The 18,266-nt window shown below is 41.1% G+C and overlaps 1 protein-coding gene across 1 annotated transcript in view; it reads right to left on the bottom strand.

Moving 5' to 3' along the window:
* FBXO3 (F-box protein 3) overlaps positions 1 to 14,021 on the bottom strand; it is a 32,021-nt gene extending 18,000 nt beyond the window's left edge. Inside the window, exons 1-3 of the mRNA XM_026512147.4 lie at positions 13,873 to 14,021; positions 9,901 to 9,990; positions 7,843 to 8,006 (exon numbers count right to left, since the gene is read on the bottom strand). Of these exons, the coding sequence (XP_026367932.1) occupies positions 7,843 to 8,006; positions 9,901 to 9,990; positions 13,873 to 13,976 (358 nt within the window). The 5' untranslated portion in view covers positions 13,977 to 14,021. The remainder of the gene's footprint in view (positions 1 to 7,842; positions 8,007 to 9,900; positions 9,991 to 13,872) is intronic.
* Positions 14,022 to 18,266: the final 4,245 nt, after the last annotated feature.

Genomic DNA, 18,266 nt, shown 5'->3' on the forward strand with positions numbered 1-18,266 from the left:
AAATAAATATATTTTTGAACAAAAAACAAAGTCTGAAAAAACTCAGCAGTAGTAATCCCTCATTTAAAAAAAATACTATAAGGAATTCTTCAGGTAGAAGAAAAATGATCCCAGATGAAAGCATGAAGATGCAGGAAGAAATGAAGAACAACGAGAAAAGGTAAAAATGGAGGTAAATCTAAAATAAAATTGAATATATAAAATAATGTTTTCAGGGATAGAAAGTATGTTCAAAATTAAAATCACAAAAACTATAGTATGAAAGGCAAGGGGTATCGTGATAACTGGAGTTAGAGTCTTCTAAGGTTTTTTTACTGACAGGAAGTGGTAAAAATACTAATTTACTTCATTAAGTCAGAGATGCACCCTTTAATCTCTAGGGTAAATCACTAAAAATGATAAACAAGGAGGGAGGTACAGAATAAAAGATAATTAAGAACAGAAAAAAAGGAACACTTGCTCAGGAGCACAAATAAAAAAACAGGAACACAGTATACTTAAACTCAAATACATAAGTAATTACATTAAATATAAATAAATGAAATAATCTAATAATTAAAAGACTGACAGACCAGATAAAAAACACAATCATGTATAAGAGGCCCATCTTAGAGATGTAGATACACAAAGGAAAGTTAAAATGGCTGTACTAAAATCACACAAAATAAGCCTTAAGGCACACGGCATTATCAGAGGTAATGGAAGGCTTTTTGAAATGGCAGAAAAGGTGCACCTAATAACCCAACTTCAAAATTTTATTTTTTAAAACAGAATTAAAATGGAAAAAAGAGATATCCACAACCATAGTTATTCGTTTTCTATTGCTATACTATTAGCAGCTTCAAACAACATGCATTCATTATCCCATAGTTTCTGAAGGTAAGAAGTCTGGGCATGACTGAATTGGATCCTCTGCTCAGGTCCCACAGGCTGAAATCATTATGTCAACTGTGGCTGCTATCTCAGGTTATATGCTTGGGGTCCTCATCCAAGTTCACTGATCATTGTCCAAATTCATTTCCTTGCAGTCGCATGACTGGGGCCCTCAGCAACTAGAGGCTACCTGCCATTCTCTATCACCTGGCCCTCATCACAACATGCCAGCTTGCTTACTCAAAGCCAACAGGAGATACCTATGCTTCAAATCCCTCTGCCTTCAGGAAGGGCCCAGTTTTTAAGGGCTCACCTGATTAGGTCAGGCCTGTTGAGGATAATTTCCCTTTTGACTAACGATTAACTCAAATTCAACTAATTTGGGACCTTAATTACATCTGCAAAGCCCATTCACCTTTGTCATCTATTACCTAATAACAGGACTGAAATCAATTATATCCACAGTACCACTCACATTCAAAGGGAGGCCATTATTATACCAGGAATGTACAGCAGGGGCAGGAATCTTTAGAGACATCTCAGAATTCTGCCCACCACACTGATAAATTCTAAAATACCTCTCTCAGTAACTAAAAGAACAAGCAGACAACAATAAATAAATTAAATAAAATCAGTAAGAGTGCCAAAGATTTTAACAAGATTAACATTTTTTGTCTATTATATACATAGCACTGAATCCAACAATTGCAAAATATACATTCTTTTCAAGTGTATATGGAACATTTACCAAGAGAGATTACATGCTGGACCAGAGAACAAATCACAACAAATATCGAATGACTGAACTCATATGAGCATATTCTCTGATCAGAGCAGAACTAAATTATATTAAGAAAATTACTAAAAAAAACAAACAAACAAAAAAAAAACACCCAAATTTTGGAAATCAAGCAATACACCTCCATATAAACCTGTGGGTCAAAGAAGAAATCAAAAGAAATCAGAAAATATTGTGAACTGCATATTAATGAAAATATAACATATTAAAACTTATGAGATGAAGCTAAAGCTATGCTTAGCAGGAAATTTATAGCAAAAGTATTTGAAGAAAACAAGAAAGCCTGAAATTTTATGATTTAATCATCTCAAGGAAAATGCCACAGTAAACTCAGAAAGGAATCAGAGAAATTAATGAAATAATAAGAAGTGAATATAGAAAGAACTGACAAAGGCTAAAGCCAGTTCTTTGAAAAGGCTAATAAGATTAACCCCTATCTAGTAAGACTGATAAAAAAATAACAGAAAAAGCACAAACAATATCAGAAATGGAAAGGTGAAATCACTACAGATCCAACAAGCACTGAAAAGGTAAAAGGATATTATAAAAAACTTTATAGCAATTAATTGGAATACGTAAATGAAGTGGACAATCTCCTAGAAAAATACCCAAGACTGACATAAGAATAAGTAAAAAATCTGAACAGTCCTATATCTAATAAAGAAATTTCATCTTTGGGGTGCCTGGGTGGCTCAGTCGTTAAGCGTCTGCTTTCGGCTCAGGTCATGATCCCAGGGTCCTGGGATAGAACCCCGTTAGCGGGAAGCCAGCTTCTCCCTCTCCCATTCCCTCTGCTGGTGTTCCCTCTTTCGCTGTGTCTCTTTCTGTCAAATAAATAAATAAAATCTTAAAAAAAAAATGCATCTTTAACTTAAAACCTTCCCACAATGAAAACTCCAGGATTGAATGGCTTCACTGGTGCAGTCTACGAATAATTTAAGCAAGAAATAATACCAAGCTTACATAAACTCTTCCAGAGAACAGAAAAAGAAGTAAAACTTCCTGACTTGTTTTATAAGGCCAGCATCATCTTGATAGCAAAAGCTGACAAGAACATTTCAAGAAGGAAAAATTACAGGCCAAAGTTTCTCATGAACATAGATGTAAAAATCCCAATCAAATACTAGCATATCAAATCCAACATTCAAAAAGGATATTACAGCCAAAGTAAGTTTATTCCAGAAATGCAAAGTTGCTTTGATATTCAGAAAATCAATTAATGCAATTCAGTACATTAAAAGAATGAAGTAGGAAAATCATGTGATAATCACAAGGTTGAGAAGTCACTTGACAAAAATTCGAGTATCCATTTAAAACACAAAAACAAAAATCCTCTCCACAAACTAGGATCAAAAGCATCATTTTTAAAGGAGAAATGTTGAAAGCTTTTTCTCTGTGATCAGAAAGATAAGGACACTCATTATAAGCACTTCTATCCAACACTGTACTGAAGGCCCTAGCCACTGCAATAACGCAGGAAAAAAAATGACATGAAGATTGGAAAGCTAGAAATAAAACTGTCATTATTCAATACCCTTAGGGAAATGCAAATTAAAACCACCACTACATATCCACTGGAAAGGCTTTAAAAAAAATAAAAGAATGACAACATTAAAGTGCTGGTGGGAATGTAAAGTTTTAGAACCACTTTGGAAAATGAAGAGTATCTTTCGAAGTTTAATATAAGCACACTCTACAACCCAGGAAACTCAATCCTAGATATTTACCTGATGTAAGTATGCTCATATGTACATCAAAAATTATTTGCAACATTATTTATAATAGCCAAAAAACTAGAAATAACCCAATATCCATCAACAGTAGAATGAATCTATAAATTATGATCGACCCATAGAATGGTAAACTTTCAAGCTACTGCTATGCACAACAGAGCTGAATCTCACAAACAAAATAGAAAAAATTCACACAAAATATATACTTAATCATGCAAATTAGATAAAGTTCAAAAAGAGAAAACTACTCAGCAGCATTAGCAATCAGGACAGTGGTTACTTCTGAGAAAGAAGGAAGATTCTAGGTACAGAAAATTATTCTACTTCTTGACTTGGAGGGTGTTAAACAACGGTCATGTTTATGTTGTGATAATTTATCAAGTTGTATACTTAGAATCCACACACATTTCTTTTTTTTTTTCTTTTTCTTTTTTTTTTTTTTAAAGATTTTATTTATTTATTTATTTGACAGAGAGAGAGACAGCCAGCGAGAGACGGAACACAAGCAGGGGGAGTGGGAGAGGAAGAAGCAGACTCCCAGCGGAGGAGCCTGATGTGGGGCTCGATCCCCGGACCCTGGGATCACACCCTGAGCCGAAGGCAGACGCTTAACAACTGAGCCACCCAGGCGCCCCCACACACATTTCTGTATGTTAGTTAACATCACTAACGATACATGTGAATATCACGTGTCCCTAGGTATAAGGTGATAAGAGGGGCACTTCACCTCTGTGGTAATCTTTCTAAAAACCCATTACTCCAATGTAATCATAAGTAATACTTCAGACAAAGCCAACTAGAGAATATTCTACAAAATATGTGAGGAGTACTCCTTCAAACTGTCAAGATCATGAAAGACAAGGAAAGACTGAGAAACTGCCACACACCAGAAGACACTATGGAGACATGACAATTAAATGCAATGTGGTATTCTGGATTGAATTCTGGAATCCAAAAAGGATATTAATGGAAAATGTGGTGAAATCCAAACGAAGTCTGGGGTTTCGTTAATAGTAATGTGCCAATAAAGACTGCAGCTTTGACAAACGTCCCACAGGGAGATATGTTAGGGGAAACTGAAACTGGGTGAGGGGTGTACAAGAACTCTCTGTACCGTCTTTGCAACTTTTCTGTAATCTATCATTACTCCAAAATAAAAAGTTTATGTATAAAAAAGTTTAGGACAGGGGCGCCTGGGTGGCACAGCAGTTAAGTGTCTGCCTTCGGCTCAGGGCGTGATCCCGGCGTTCTGGGATCGAGCCCCACATCAGGCTCCTCCGCTATGAGCCTGCTTCTTCCTCTCCCACTCCCCCTGCTTGTGTTCCCTCTCTCGCTGGCTGTCTTTATCTCTGTCGAATAAATAAATAAAATCTTAAAAAAAAATAAATAAATAAAAAATAAATAAAAAATAAAAAAGTTTAGGACAAAAGAAAACAAGCTGAATAGCTGCCTGAGCCAGATATCGATGAGGAAAGAATTAATATTGGTATGGTTAGTGCTACATGTTGGACATTTAACATATAACACTAAGAAACTAAGAATTTCTTGAAGAGATAGCTGGACAGAAAAAAGTAAAACAACAACAAGAGAAAAATATAAGGAAATCCATGTTTACAATACAGCAAAATCAAGGTTTAGAGGGACATCCTGTTATAGGAGAACTTGGGAGCCAATCAGACCACGTTCAAATCTCAGCTCTACCACTTACTAGCTCTGTGACCTCTGGCAAGTTATTTCACCTCTTTAACCCTGTTTCATCTGCAAAATAGGGGATAATACTATCTACTTGAGATAATTATCGTGAGGATTAAATAAGCTCCCTCTGCTTAATAAAGTGCTTTCCTGGCACTCAATAAATATTCATTTACTTTCCTTGCCCCTTAACAAAGTTCTGTGAAAAAGTAGGGAAGAGGTTACCAGGAGCCAAGAAACCTAGATTAAACTTCTATCTCTGTCACTTACTAGTTACGGGACCTTGTGTAAGTCACCTAAAACTCTCTGAGCCTGTTCCTTCACCCATAAGACAAGGGAACTGGTATAAATCAGGGATTGGCAAACTACAGCCTGCAGATCAAATCCCGGCCTGCCACCCGTTTCTGTAAATAAAGTTTTCCTGGAATACTGCCATGCCCATTTGTTTAGGTATTGTCTATGGCTGCTTCCCCACAATAACAGGAGAGTTGAACAGTTGTGACGGAGACAATCTCTCTCTCTCAAAGATAAAGTATTTACTATCTGGCCATTTAAAGAAAAAGTTTGCCAACCCTTGGTCGAAATGGTTTCAAAGGCTCCTTTCAACTCTAAAGTTCACACGTAAGGTAAATATGAAATTCGAAGACATGTGATATATACCATTAGATAATTCCAAGGTACTCTGTAAAACTTTCCCCAAGTCCAATGCCTATTTGCTTTCCAAGTTTCCTTTCTAACTCTGCCATCTCCCTAACCTTGAGATTGAGTCAGCGACTGTGGCCCCTGAGGTGGGCAGCTAGTTCCTGACTCAGCCCTGCAACTCAGAGGCCTCGCATCCCTCAAGTCCCCAGCATTCTAGATATCGAACAGTTTTACCCCGTTCCAACTCACGGCAAAACCCCCAGAGAACTGGCACCTGGGAGCAAAACAGGGGCTATCAGGGAAGTCTCTGACAACCTCACCTCCAACTACCAGATACAGAACAGTGAGCAGGGAACCTGGGAATGCCAAATGGAGGGGGGGAGGAAAGGAGGAAGAAAGAAAAAGAAGCTGCTATGTATCTTTAGTTTCTTCCTTTCTTGGTAGCTCTGTGCCTAAAAGGGGAACCATGCCTACATTTTCATATTCTTTTTTTTTTTTTAAAGATTTTATTTATTTATTCGACAGAGATAGAGACAGCCAGAGAGAGAGGGAACACAAGCAGGGGGAGTGGGAGAGGAAGAAGCAGGCTCATAGCGGAGGAGCCTGATGTGGGGCTCGATCCCATAACACCGGGATCACGCCCTGAGCCGAAGGCAGACGCTTTAACCGCTGTGCCACTCAGGCACCCCTACATTTTCATATTCTAAATGTCCTAATATTAGACTAGCTCTCTAAGAGTCCTAAGGCACTCTGGAAAAACAGAATAGGTCCTCTCTCCCTTCAATTGTTGAGACCATAGCTCTGGTGACAGCTCTGTATTCAAATCCCGGCTCTGCCTTTTATTCTGTGATGGCAAATGACTTAGTTTATTACGTCTTAGATACTTCACCTATATAATGAGAATAATAATTGTCTACACCTCCTAAGATTTTGGCAAATTAAATGGAATAATATGAAGTACTTCGCTTTGTGCCCTGCTTTGTGTCTAATAAAAAATAATAGCTATTACAAACCCTCACCTATTTTACTTATCACCACCAAATACCTATTTTTGGAATTACTTTCCTCTTGAAATTATTTAACCCCACATACCAAGTGGATAGTATTCTTTTCCGAGAAAAAAAAAAACTATTAAAGGTATTAATCAAGGATACTTTCCTTCAAAGCTCTACTCTCTCTGCCAAATCACTCTTTCCTCTACCTCCCAGCAATTCAGTTTGAAGTACCTAGTCATGCGATCCTGGTCTGTATGAAATTCATATTTGTATGGGAAGTTATAGTGGAAATATGAAATGCAAAAGGAATACTGTTTCCAAAGAGACCTTGGTTCAAAAGAATACATGTGAGAAGAACTGATTCTAGTTTCAGTGCAGCAAAACCAAAACGTGTTAAAATTCCTTTTAGTGGAGAAATGTGAAAACACTTGGAGGCTAAAGCAGGTAAGTAGCAATATATCTGCAATCTGTTTATGTACTTTCTTGGGCATAAATTAACAACTCAAATTAATGGGAAATAGCTTGTTAATATTTCTTGCCAGAGTTGGACAATAACAGTATAGTAGTAAGACCACAAATTCTGGGGTCAAACAGACCTTAGTTCAAATCTTAGTTTTCACTAGTCTGTAAATGTCAAAATAGAGATGAAAGTTTTCCTTACTTTATTATGCTGCTCTTATACTCTGAAAGACCCTGATCTTTAATATTTGGTCTTTCTAAATCATCAGACTATCAAACAAAACTTTACTTGCACTAAAAATAAGAGGGTTAACAAAGCAAGCCATTTTCCAATTAAGAAATCACAATAGGTATCCTCAAGCAATCTTAGCATTAGTGAGCTCATTATCAAACAAATATAAGGATACAAGGAGTTCAGCTTTCCCTTCTAATGTATCAGGTAGGTCCCAAGGCAGGCAAAAATGGGGCAAGCAGTAGAGCAAGGGTCCTTTTAGAAATATAGGCTTCCGATCTCCTTGGCCAAATGTGAATGGAGAATTACAGATAATGTTGGTGAATCACAGATTAGCACAGATGATAGAAACCCAACTTATTTAACCTATTTATACTACAGTTACTAAAATGAAGGGAGACCCTGCAATGCCAGTACCTTTCAGAGATAAAACCATCCGAGGACATCTGGGCTCCAAATATTTCTTGAGATCATCCCAGGCCTTTTTAATAGCAGCATAATGGTCAATGTATCTTCCTACATCAGAGTAAGTATCTATGAAGAGAGATTTCCAACACTGATTCTTCTGTGTTTTCTCTTCCCTAAATAGATTTTAAAAAATGAGATTAAAAATCTTTTGAAATGAAATTAAACACTTACCAACATACTTTATTGGGGATTTGTGCTTACTTTTGCCTTCCTGTTCATTTATTTTAGCTACAAATGAAGACTAGATAGCAAAAGTGATACATACATCAAAAAACTTAACAGGAGTTACTGCTGCCATAGGGGGATTATGAGTCACATATTTTCTTACTTTCTACTTGTTCTTTTCCTTAAGTTTTCAAATCCTCAATAAAATAGAATATGAATTGTATAGGAGGTATGAAATTTCAACTTATTCCTTAAAGCACACCAATTATAAAGTTTTAAAATACATATGTAATTGTTCTATTTTAAGAAATTATTTGGAATTTAATGATATAATACTACTAATCTACTTTATCTACATTGGATTAGCCAGGAAATCATAAAGCATTCAAAGTAATCACATGATTTAGTGTCTCTATTTGGTACAATTCCACAAACATTTATTGAGTGTCTAATCATCCAATGAGGACATTAAAAATGAGGCACATTTTTTGCCCTCAAAAATATATATATATTCTAATCAGGGAGAAAGAATGAAGTGTCAATTTAAGAGTCAGAAGTGGTATAGGATAGAGGGCCTTCTGGTATCCTCCTAATGAGGTTGGACCTTACCTGTAGGGAATGGAGAGCTACTGAAGGGTTTTAACAGGGGAGCTGAAAAAGCAGAATTGTGGCTGTGGTTTGGGAGGTGTGTAAACTAGAGGCACAAGAGATGAGTCAAGAGGGTTTTGAGTAGTCCAGGTAAGAGATGATGAACTGAACTAAAACTGGTAGCTAGATGAAATGAGAAGGAAAATACAAGAAATATACAGAGGCTAAAGTCAGAAAGGCTTGGTAACTGAATGAATGTCGGGACAGAAAGAGAAGAGATCTAGGATGATTCGTGTTTCTGGCTTGAATGCCCAGGTGGATGGTACTGCCATGAAGATTATGAATGCAGGAGGATCAGGTTTAGGGATGGTGTAAAGAACAATTCAGGGTGTTGTTTTGGCTGGGAGGCGGGGGGGTGGCAGGAGCTGGAAGGCAAGCATCTTTTTATTAATTAAAATAATACATATATGTATTATCAAAACCAAAAAGTACCAAAGAACTTATGATGAACAACTAGTCTGCTAGTCTAAGCCCAACCCCTCAAAGGAAACTTTAGTTATTTCTGCAAGTTATCTCTGTAATTCTAGACGTTCATGCCTCTAGACTTGATTTACCAATTTTACATCTATCTACTGATACCCCAAAGTAAAAGATCAGTTCACGGCAATACTTAAAATGTCTTCTTCCCCATTCTTCCTCCTCCCAGTGTTTGATGGCCCTGTTATATTTAGTTCTGTTAGGTAGCTGGCAGCTTTAAATAATATACTTAGACCTCTACTTCTTGCCTTGCCAACTTGTCACTACTTGACTCCCCTCGACCTAAGAAAAAGATATTGGCAACCCTACCTTTCCTTTCATCTTTCCCAACTGCCACCTTCTGTCAACGACACTTTGATTCCGTCAAATTTATTAACATTTACTGAACTCAGAAAGCCCTTATGGGTCATCCAATGGAAAGGTCCAGCAGGAGGCTGTAAGATCTCGGTGGGGATGCCAGGGACGGACATTCAGGTTTGGGAGTTAGGAGCACACAAGCAGCCACCATAAATGGCAACAGTGCATGCAGAATTCATAGAGGGAGAAGAGCAGTGGCCCAAGGACAGAAGCTTGGAGAACACCAGCATTTATTGGCAGGCACAAGAAGAACCATCAAAGGAGATAAAGAGAGAAGATGAGAGAGGAGAATCAGGACAGAGTAGTGTTATGGAAGCCAAGGGCCGAATTTCAAAATTACATTATTTCCTGAATACTCACTCAGATATCAGCCAGTATTTTTTGCAATGTCTTCTCCACAGCGGATCATGACTTGATAGCTGGCTAAGTCTTCGACTGACATAGCAACAACTGGCAATAACCAGATTCGTGGTTAGTATAAAAGAAAATAAGAAAACAATTTAGAAATAAAGATGAAAATATTCAATGTTGTTTTCTTTCATTCCTTTTGCTTTTCTTATTTCCCACTATCTACCCTTGTAATTGTAAAACAGTATTTTCTAAAACCTGTTTAGCATGTTAGCTAGTATAATTACCTTGTGAGTGGTGAAATCTTAACTATTTGAGTTCACAAATAAACCCCAAACCCTCTGCAACTGTAACTTTCATATGAAAGTCTATAAAACACATAAACCACTGCAGTTAATTTCAAATTGGGACAGTATTTCTACATATAGGAAGAAATGTTAATCAGGTATAAACAAAACAGTTTTCTTTTTAAGATCTGTGACACATTTGATATTAAATACATAAGCCTTTGTCTCTTGTCCCAATTTTTTCTTAAAGGAAAGAAAATATTGCAGCCAAAATCAATCTTAATTATAGCAACTACTGGAGAGCCCATTTATAAAATACATCAGATTCATAAAAGTTCTAATTCAATATCCATAGTAATCCAAGTTGCTCAAAATCATTGGAACGTTGGAAAGAAATAATTTTCTTTGTATATAGAGATTTCAAATACAATAGTGCTCCAGTCCTGTAAAGCCTACCCTACCTAATTAATTTGCAAAAAGAACGAACCTACGATTAGGAAAATGGATTTCTATCCTCTCAGAAGAGGAATCACAAGTTATAGAAATTCAATACTCAAAGATTTCAGTTGGGCAATAGCTAGTCAATTAAGTGGATCTTAAATTAATGGGGTTTGTCAAGGCCACGATTGGGGCATGTTAAAAACCAATTGATGGTAAACAAAATAGCCTTCATTCGATTTTCAGATTTCACACAAACATCATCCTCATCCTTTCCCGCCAAGCTCAGGAGGTGCCCAAACACCTGCAAACATAGGAATCCCTCCAGTTTTGTCAATTCAGAGTCCATTCTCTCCTTGCTTGATCCTTCTCTCTCCACTGTCCCAAGAGGTAAACAACAAAAAAGAATCTCTGGAATATGGACCAAAGGAGATTTTGATGCACATGAAGGATGAGAACAACTGTTCTAGACATTCTGACTCTGTTGGCTTGGGGTAAGATCTGTATCTCAAGCATGTATACGTTTAAAAAAGTGTCACATTTAATTCTGATACACAGTAAGGGTTAAGAATGAATACACAATAAATCACCCTACAACGGGTGAGAGCCATGCTGTGCAGCTGATTAATTACACAATGATCCCAATAGACTACTCCAACCCAACCTGATCCAGGTCAGTAAATATGTATCAAAAACTTTGGAGGGGCGCCTGGGTGGCTCAGTCGTTAAGCGTCTGCCTTTGGCCCAGGGTGTGATCCTGGAGTCCTGGGATTGAGTCCCACATCAGGCTCCTCCGCTGGGAGCCTGCTTCTTCCTCTCCCACTCCCCCTGCTTGTGTTCCCTCTCTCGCTGGCTGCCTCTCTATCAATAAATAAATAAAATCTTAAAAAAAAAAAAAAAAACTTTGGAGCTCAGCAATGGGCAGGACCCTTGGCAAAGTGGAGCTGTTCAGTGCAGGAAAGAAGTTGTGGTCCACTGGAAACTTTTTTGTAGATAAAATCTGATGATGTTTGTGATGGTTAATTTTATGTGTCAACTTGCCTGGGCCAAGGGATACCCAGACAGCGGGTTAAATATTATTTCTGTGTGTGTCTGTGAAGGTGTTTCTGGAAAGGATTAGCATTTGAAATGGTGGACAATATCTAATCCATTGAGGGCCTGAACAGAACAAAAAAGTTCCTACCCAAAGCATTTAAAATAAAATCTGATCCCCCTCATCTTGGCTCACAGGGTCCTGCATGATCTCACCAGTCTCTTCTCAAGGCACTCTGCCTGTGAGTCACTCCCTACCCTCCCGCAACATTCTAGCACCCGTCCTGGCTATGCTACTGTCCAATCAGCTTCTGAACACACTATTCCCTCTGCCAGGACTGTTCTATGCCAACCTTCATAGATGGGGACTCCTTCCAATTTGAATTGATCATCCCTCCCTCTCATTTCTTTACAGAGCAACTGGTTTATTTCCTTCATAGCACACAGCATCTCTTGCAATTATGCACTTTGTTTTCCCATCTTGCCCACAAGACTGTAAGCTTCCTAAGAGGGGCCTTATCTGTCTTGTTCACTGCTGTATCCCCAACATCTAAGCAGCTGGCACACAGCAGGCACTGAAAAAAAAATCTGTTGAATAAATGATGAATACTAAGATAAACAAGACAGTCTTTACTTTTAAGAAGTGCACAATCTATCTGGTAAGGCAAATACACTCTGCAGAGGAAGGAAGAAGGCAGAAGAATCAGGAGAAGGGTCTTAAATAAATTCCATCCTGCCAGAGTGAGAAAAGGTGGGCAAGGATTCCAGACAGGGTCAAGAGCTTAAGCCATAGAACAAAAAAACTAAGTGTGTGGTATGCTGGCAGAGGTCTGATTTGGCTAGAATGGACTGTGCCAAATTGATAAGAACCTTAAATGCTCCTGGAAGTTTAGGTTATAGTTTATAAACAAGGAGCATCGTAAGTTTTTAAGGGTACTGACAGCCAGATCTGTCTTAGAAAAATCACCCTGGTGGCAATGTATGTGTGTATATGTGTGTGTTAGACCCCTAAGAGGCCACTGCAAGGAAATATTTCAGAAGAAAAGTCTGCTTTTGGAACAGCCTTTTCCAAAGAAAAGACGAACGTTATTTCTCTGCTTTATGTACAAGCCTGGGCAGAGAAAAATTTACTTTCTTGAAAAAAAAAAAAAAAAGTTACAGGTACTATATAGACAGCAGCCAGAAACTGGAGTTATCCCTCTGTCACCACTTAGCTAGGCCAACCAACAAATATCAATAAATCTAAGAATACCGTATTTCTAAAAGAATTTCTGGTAACACAGGGCACAGTCACCAAAGGGTTAAAATCCAATTGGTCATCCAAAAAACAAAAGGAAACGAATCTTGCCTACAGATCCTTAAGCGGGCGATTTTGCCTCCTCTGCAAATATATATGGTGGCACAAGATAGAGCCATGCCACCAGCTGTCATGGGTGTAAACAGCGCCATTTCTTCCACCATACAGTCCCAAGCGCTGAAGGAACTGGGCATTTAACCACCCTTACCAGCAACCGGTGTTTATTTTTGGAACGGATGCTGGTAATGTGGGAAACGCAAAGCGTACAGGAGAGAAGACAGTCACCTGTATCGCACCACCGGAAGTCACTACCAAAACACAAAATCCAACATGCAACCATGAGGAGGAAGGCTGGCAGCAAAACAATTATCAAGCATGGATGTCCGAAAGTGAGCCCTGCTAGATATTAGGGTGCCACGGAAGTCGCACCTGAGGGTCAGGGGGTCGCCTGGCTCCTTCTCTCGGGCGCCCCACCTGCCCACTCTGGCACCCGATTCCGCAGGCCCGGGCCCAAGCAGAAAAGAGCGCTTGGTCTGGACCGGGGCTTTCCAAAGCGTCCAGGGCTGGGCCAGATTCGGCGGAGACGAGCGGGACGGCGTGTGGTGGGCACGGGGGTCGGCGGGGCGGCAGCGGGGAGCAGTACCTCCCCACCTTACAACTGGGCCTCGCCAAGGCCCGGGAGAGAGGATTCTCGTCGCTCCTTCGGCCTGGGCCTTGGACCGGAGGAAGACCCAAAGGCGGGGGGGCCCTTTCCGCCCCCGTCTCGCCCAGGCCCTAGGGTGGCTCGGCAGGATCAGGGCGGCCCTGGCGTCACCTTCTGGCTGACGGGGGAGTCTGGGTCCTGTCGGCGAACCGGGCCTCCGTCCCTCCTGCCTTACTGTCTCCCCCCGCCCCGTGATCCCACCCCTGCCATGCGAGTCGTCCCATTACTTGATTAGGTCCCGGTAGTCCAAGAAGGATAAGATGAGGAGCAGGGGATCGGTAGGCAGCGATTCTAGGGTCAGCGGCGCTGACTGGGTCTCCATGGCCGCCATCTTGCCTGGCCCGGTGCAGGCCTGGCCCCGCCCTGGCCCCGCCCAGACCCCGCCCCCTCCGCCACCGCCCGAGCCGCTCCCCAGCCGCTCTTACAGGTTTGTTATGTAACCGCCGGGACAGCACCGCCCACGGGGCGGGCAGAGGGGGCGGCTCCCGGCAAGGCTCCGCCCCCGCCCCGGGCTCTGTGCCGGTGCGTTGGGAGCCCGGTGCAGCTGGAAGCCCTGTTCTGCCGCGCTGCGCGAGCTCCGCAGGATGATCCCATGCTCCCCATCACATCTCTCGCACTCTCTCCTCCCATTCTGATCCTTAAACTTGCCCAGCCCGTACCCCTTTCAGTCTTTGTTCCCAAATCTGCCTGGCTCTCTCTAACCCCGAATGCGAAATTTTACACCCGGTATGCTTGAAGCCAGGCCCCAAATCTCACCCTAAATCCTCTCCGCCCTTGGCCCCCAGATCCTTCACTGCTCTTCTCTTCGTTTTTCCCCTCAGCCTCCCTTGTCCCGCCTGTCCCTAGCACACAGGTCAAAGTGGCTCTCAGCCTTGTCCACTCAGTAGGGGCAGAGTTGGGAATCAGCCAGAGGTGCAAGGCTTCACTCCCAAACTGGGGAAATCGTCGAGGGCATAATTTGAACCCCTTCCCCGAGTGAAAGGTGCACAGGGACTGGATCTAAAGGTCAGCTCCTCTCACTTAATTTGGTCTTCACGGTGATTTTTCAGCCTATTAGGGCAATGCAAAGTATTTAGTAAATGGATTCTCCCCCACCCCCAGGTTAAGTAACCTGGTTGTGAAGAGATGAGCAGAGCCTGCCAGTGGGCGTCGTTGAGGCACAGTGATGGCCCATCCTTAGCTTTGCGGGTGGGAGAAGTGTCATGGATCGGGAGCTAAGGAATACACACTTACCCGAATCCTTCTTTTTCCCTTGCTTTTCCAAAGGCAGTCTGGTGTAAGGGACTTTGGGGAGCCCAGTGAGACCTGGACGTCACATATCTGTCATTTACTCTACTTAGAAGTGAAATGGTGGACTAACTATGCCTAAATTCTATGAGCCTGTGGACTCATCTCTAAAGACCATCCCTCCCCTAAAGTGGTTTATGGATGGTAATGAAGCCTTGTTTGTGTAAAGTACCTGGCTAGATATTCAACAAATATTAATTTCCCAAGCCTATGCATAAATCCATTACTAAGTTTTCCAAACGTTTCCATATCTTGGAGAGGGTTTCCTCCCAACTATTCAGAAAAGTGTAAATAATTCCACCAACCACCCCAAACCACTCCATTTCCTCAATTCACCATACCATTAATGCTTTATATTTATGATTTTGTCTAATATTTGTAACTCTTCTCCCCACCACACACATAATGTATTAATCATGTTTTTTATTTTCTGTATGTTATGATGTTTTGATCCTAAAAATCTTGCTCTCAGGGGAAAGTCTGCCCTCCAAGGGCTAGCTAATTCCTAAAGATAGTAAACAACTTGGTTGGGAGATGGCCTCTCATCTGCAAGCCAACCACTCCTTTTATCTAACTCTCACACACCAAGCCAGTATTTCCCCTGCCCTAAATCATCTAAGGGCCAGGTGCCAGGCAGCTAGAGAACACCCTTAGAGCCCAAAGCCCACCAAGTATTGTTCAAACTAACCAGTCCTAAGCTGTTTATTCTGCCCTGCCACCTTCCCAGTGGAAACCCCAATAAAGTCCCTATGATATAGGAAAGAACGTTAGGGTTGGAAGCCAGATGGCCAAGAAAGAGTTCTTGAGATGTCTTTGGTGCAAAAAGGTGATTTTATCAAAGCGAAGGGACAGGACCCGTGGGCAGAAAGAGCTGTACCAGGGTCATGAAGAGTGGCCCGTTATATACTTTCTAGATGGGAAGGGGTTAGGGATAGCCTAAGTCCCTAAGGAATTTGGAAGCAAGGTTTCCAGGACCTTGAGGGGGCTAGCTATTGTTGGGAAAAGGTCATTTACTACTGTCTACTAAAATCTTAGTCATGAGACCATTCAGATGTACATTGGTGGACCATATGCTTGGAGGATGATTGCCAACATGTATCTTGGGGGGTTTAGAGATAAAGGAAATTTCCAAAGGAATTTTTATATGTTAAAGTAGACTTACAGGATCCTAGGGGTGCGGGGGTGGTCAGGCCAGGACTGTCTTTTGTCCTTAGCAAAGTATTAACATTGAGGCAGTTGAGTCCCTAGAGGAACGTCACTCTGTTTCAAGGACTAGTCAGTAGGCTGTAGGTAGGAAGGAAATTTAATATTTTTCTTCTGCCTTTGTTTCCCACATCGCCTCGCCTTAACTTTCCCCTAGCTTCTGGTTCTGCATCCTGAGAAAACCTGAGGCTTCCACGGTGGCCCTGTATGGTGTAGTGCGCCCCCTTCTCTAAGGAAATGTAATAAAAATCTTCTTTCAATGGCAATGGCCTTGCCTGTGTTGTCACTCACTTTCATAAATTCAAATCCCACCGATACGAACGAGACACTCACCTAGGAAAAACCACAAAAACGAAAACAAAAGAATCTCTGCTCACATCTCTGTAATTGCAAACTATTCACAAATTTAGAGCATTTATTGAGTTGGATTCAGGTCCGTTGTTCCGTATTTGTCTCCCTCACCAGACAGTAAGCTCTCCGTTTTGTTAATCCTTGTAACTCCAGGGCCTAGCAGGGCATTCAAGTAGAAAGTTTAAATTCAGGCTGAGTGGATGAAGACAGAACAACATTTCAGTTTGTCAGGGAGCCATACCTGTGTCTATAGGTAAATGCTTACAAAGGCACTTGATTCTGATTCATGTTTGTCTCTATTTCTCCTTCAGATATGCTATTTAACTTGGTTTAAGTTCAAAAGTTGGGGGAAGTTTTAAGTACACTGCATTTGCTTCTGCTGCCCTATTGTTTTTTCCTTTTGGACTTGCTCCAGTTATGACCTAATGAGGAGACCACAAGTATGACGTTCCCCTACTGCCATGGCCGAGATTAAGGGGAGATGAGAGACGTACTCACCTGGGGCACAACATTTAACGGAGTGCCAAAAAAAAACCTTCAGTAATCAAAGTGAGTAATATTTTAATGCAGTATTTTTTTAAACCAAAATTAATGCAAAAATCCATGATGAACAAAACACCAAAATTTAAAATAAAAACAGGATTCCGCGGTGCTGTTCAAGCTACATTGTAGCCTCATGTTTTGGGAGAGCTACGTTCTTGTCTCAAGAAGTCGAAGAAAGAATCTCTCAGACAAAGGAGAGTGAGTAAAGCAATAGAAGCTCATTAAGTGAAGATACAGAAAAAGCTCGGAAGAGTGAGAAGGGTCCCGACTGAAGATACAGAAAGAGCTTGGAAGAGTGAGAAGGGTCCCGACTGAAGATACAGAAAGAGCTCGGAAGAGTGAGAAGGGTCCCGACTGAAGATACAGAAAGAGCTCGGAAGAGTGAGAAGGGTCCCGACTGAAGATACAGAAAGAGCTCGGAAGAGTGAGAAGGGTCCCGACTGAAGATACAGAAAGAGCTCGAAGACTGAGAAGGGTCCCGACTGAAGATACAGAAAGAGCTCGAAGACTGAGAAGGGTCCCAACGGGGTTGCCACTGAGGGCGTTTAGAATTGGTCTTTTATAGAAAGCTAACCAGGGAACTTAAATCCTTTTAACATCTCTATTGATATCACCATTGAGTAAGGACTAGTGATAACACCTTCAATGGCTTACTTCCTTTTTAGGGTCTGGTTATTCTCTGTTGGTCACAGGTGATTATCATAAAAAAGACACCCACCCCCACGCCTAGGCCAGGGTGGTCCAGTTTGTTCCCTCATCTCTGGTTTCCCCACACCGCTACATTTTGGGGATTTCTATCTCTCCCCACCTCGCCCCGCCTGTCCCTTACTCACTAAGGCCAAAGGAAAGAATGTATACTGAAATACGTGTTTTTAGGTGTTTTTAAAGGGTTATTTTTTTCCCCAGAAGGCAGAAGAGGTGCTCAGGTGGAGGGTTTGCCTCTCCCAAGTAGTGGGGTTCAGAACTCCTGCTATCCTCCCTAACCCCTCTTTCCCAGGCTGCTAATTATTTTGAATACTACTCTTTAAATGGAACAGAAGGATTTCACTAAAATAGGATTGGCTTGCCATTCATATTCCTATGGTAGGTCAGAAGGCACAAGGTGGGGGCACCTGGGTGGCTCAGTCAGTTAAGTGTCCGATTCTTGGTTTCGGCTCAGGTTGATCTCAGGGTCCTGGGATGAGCCCCACATCCTGCTCAGGACTCTGGAGAGTCGGCCTGTCTCTCTCTATCCTCC

This window comes from Ursus arctos, unplaced genomic scaffold (genome assembly GCF_023065955.2).
Source record: "Ursus arctos isolate Adak ecotype North America unplaced genomic scaffold, UrsArc2.0 scaffold_23, whole genome shotgun sequence".
Lineage (NCBI taxonomy): Eukaryota > Metazoa > Chordata > Mammalia > Carnivora > Ursidae > Ursus > Ursus arctos.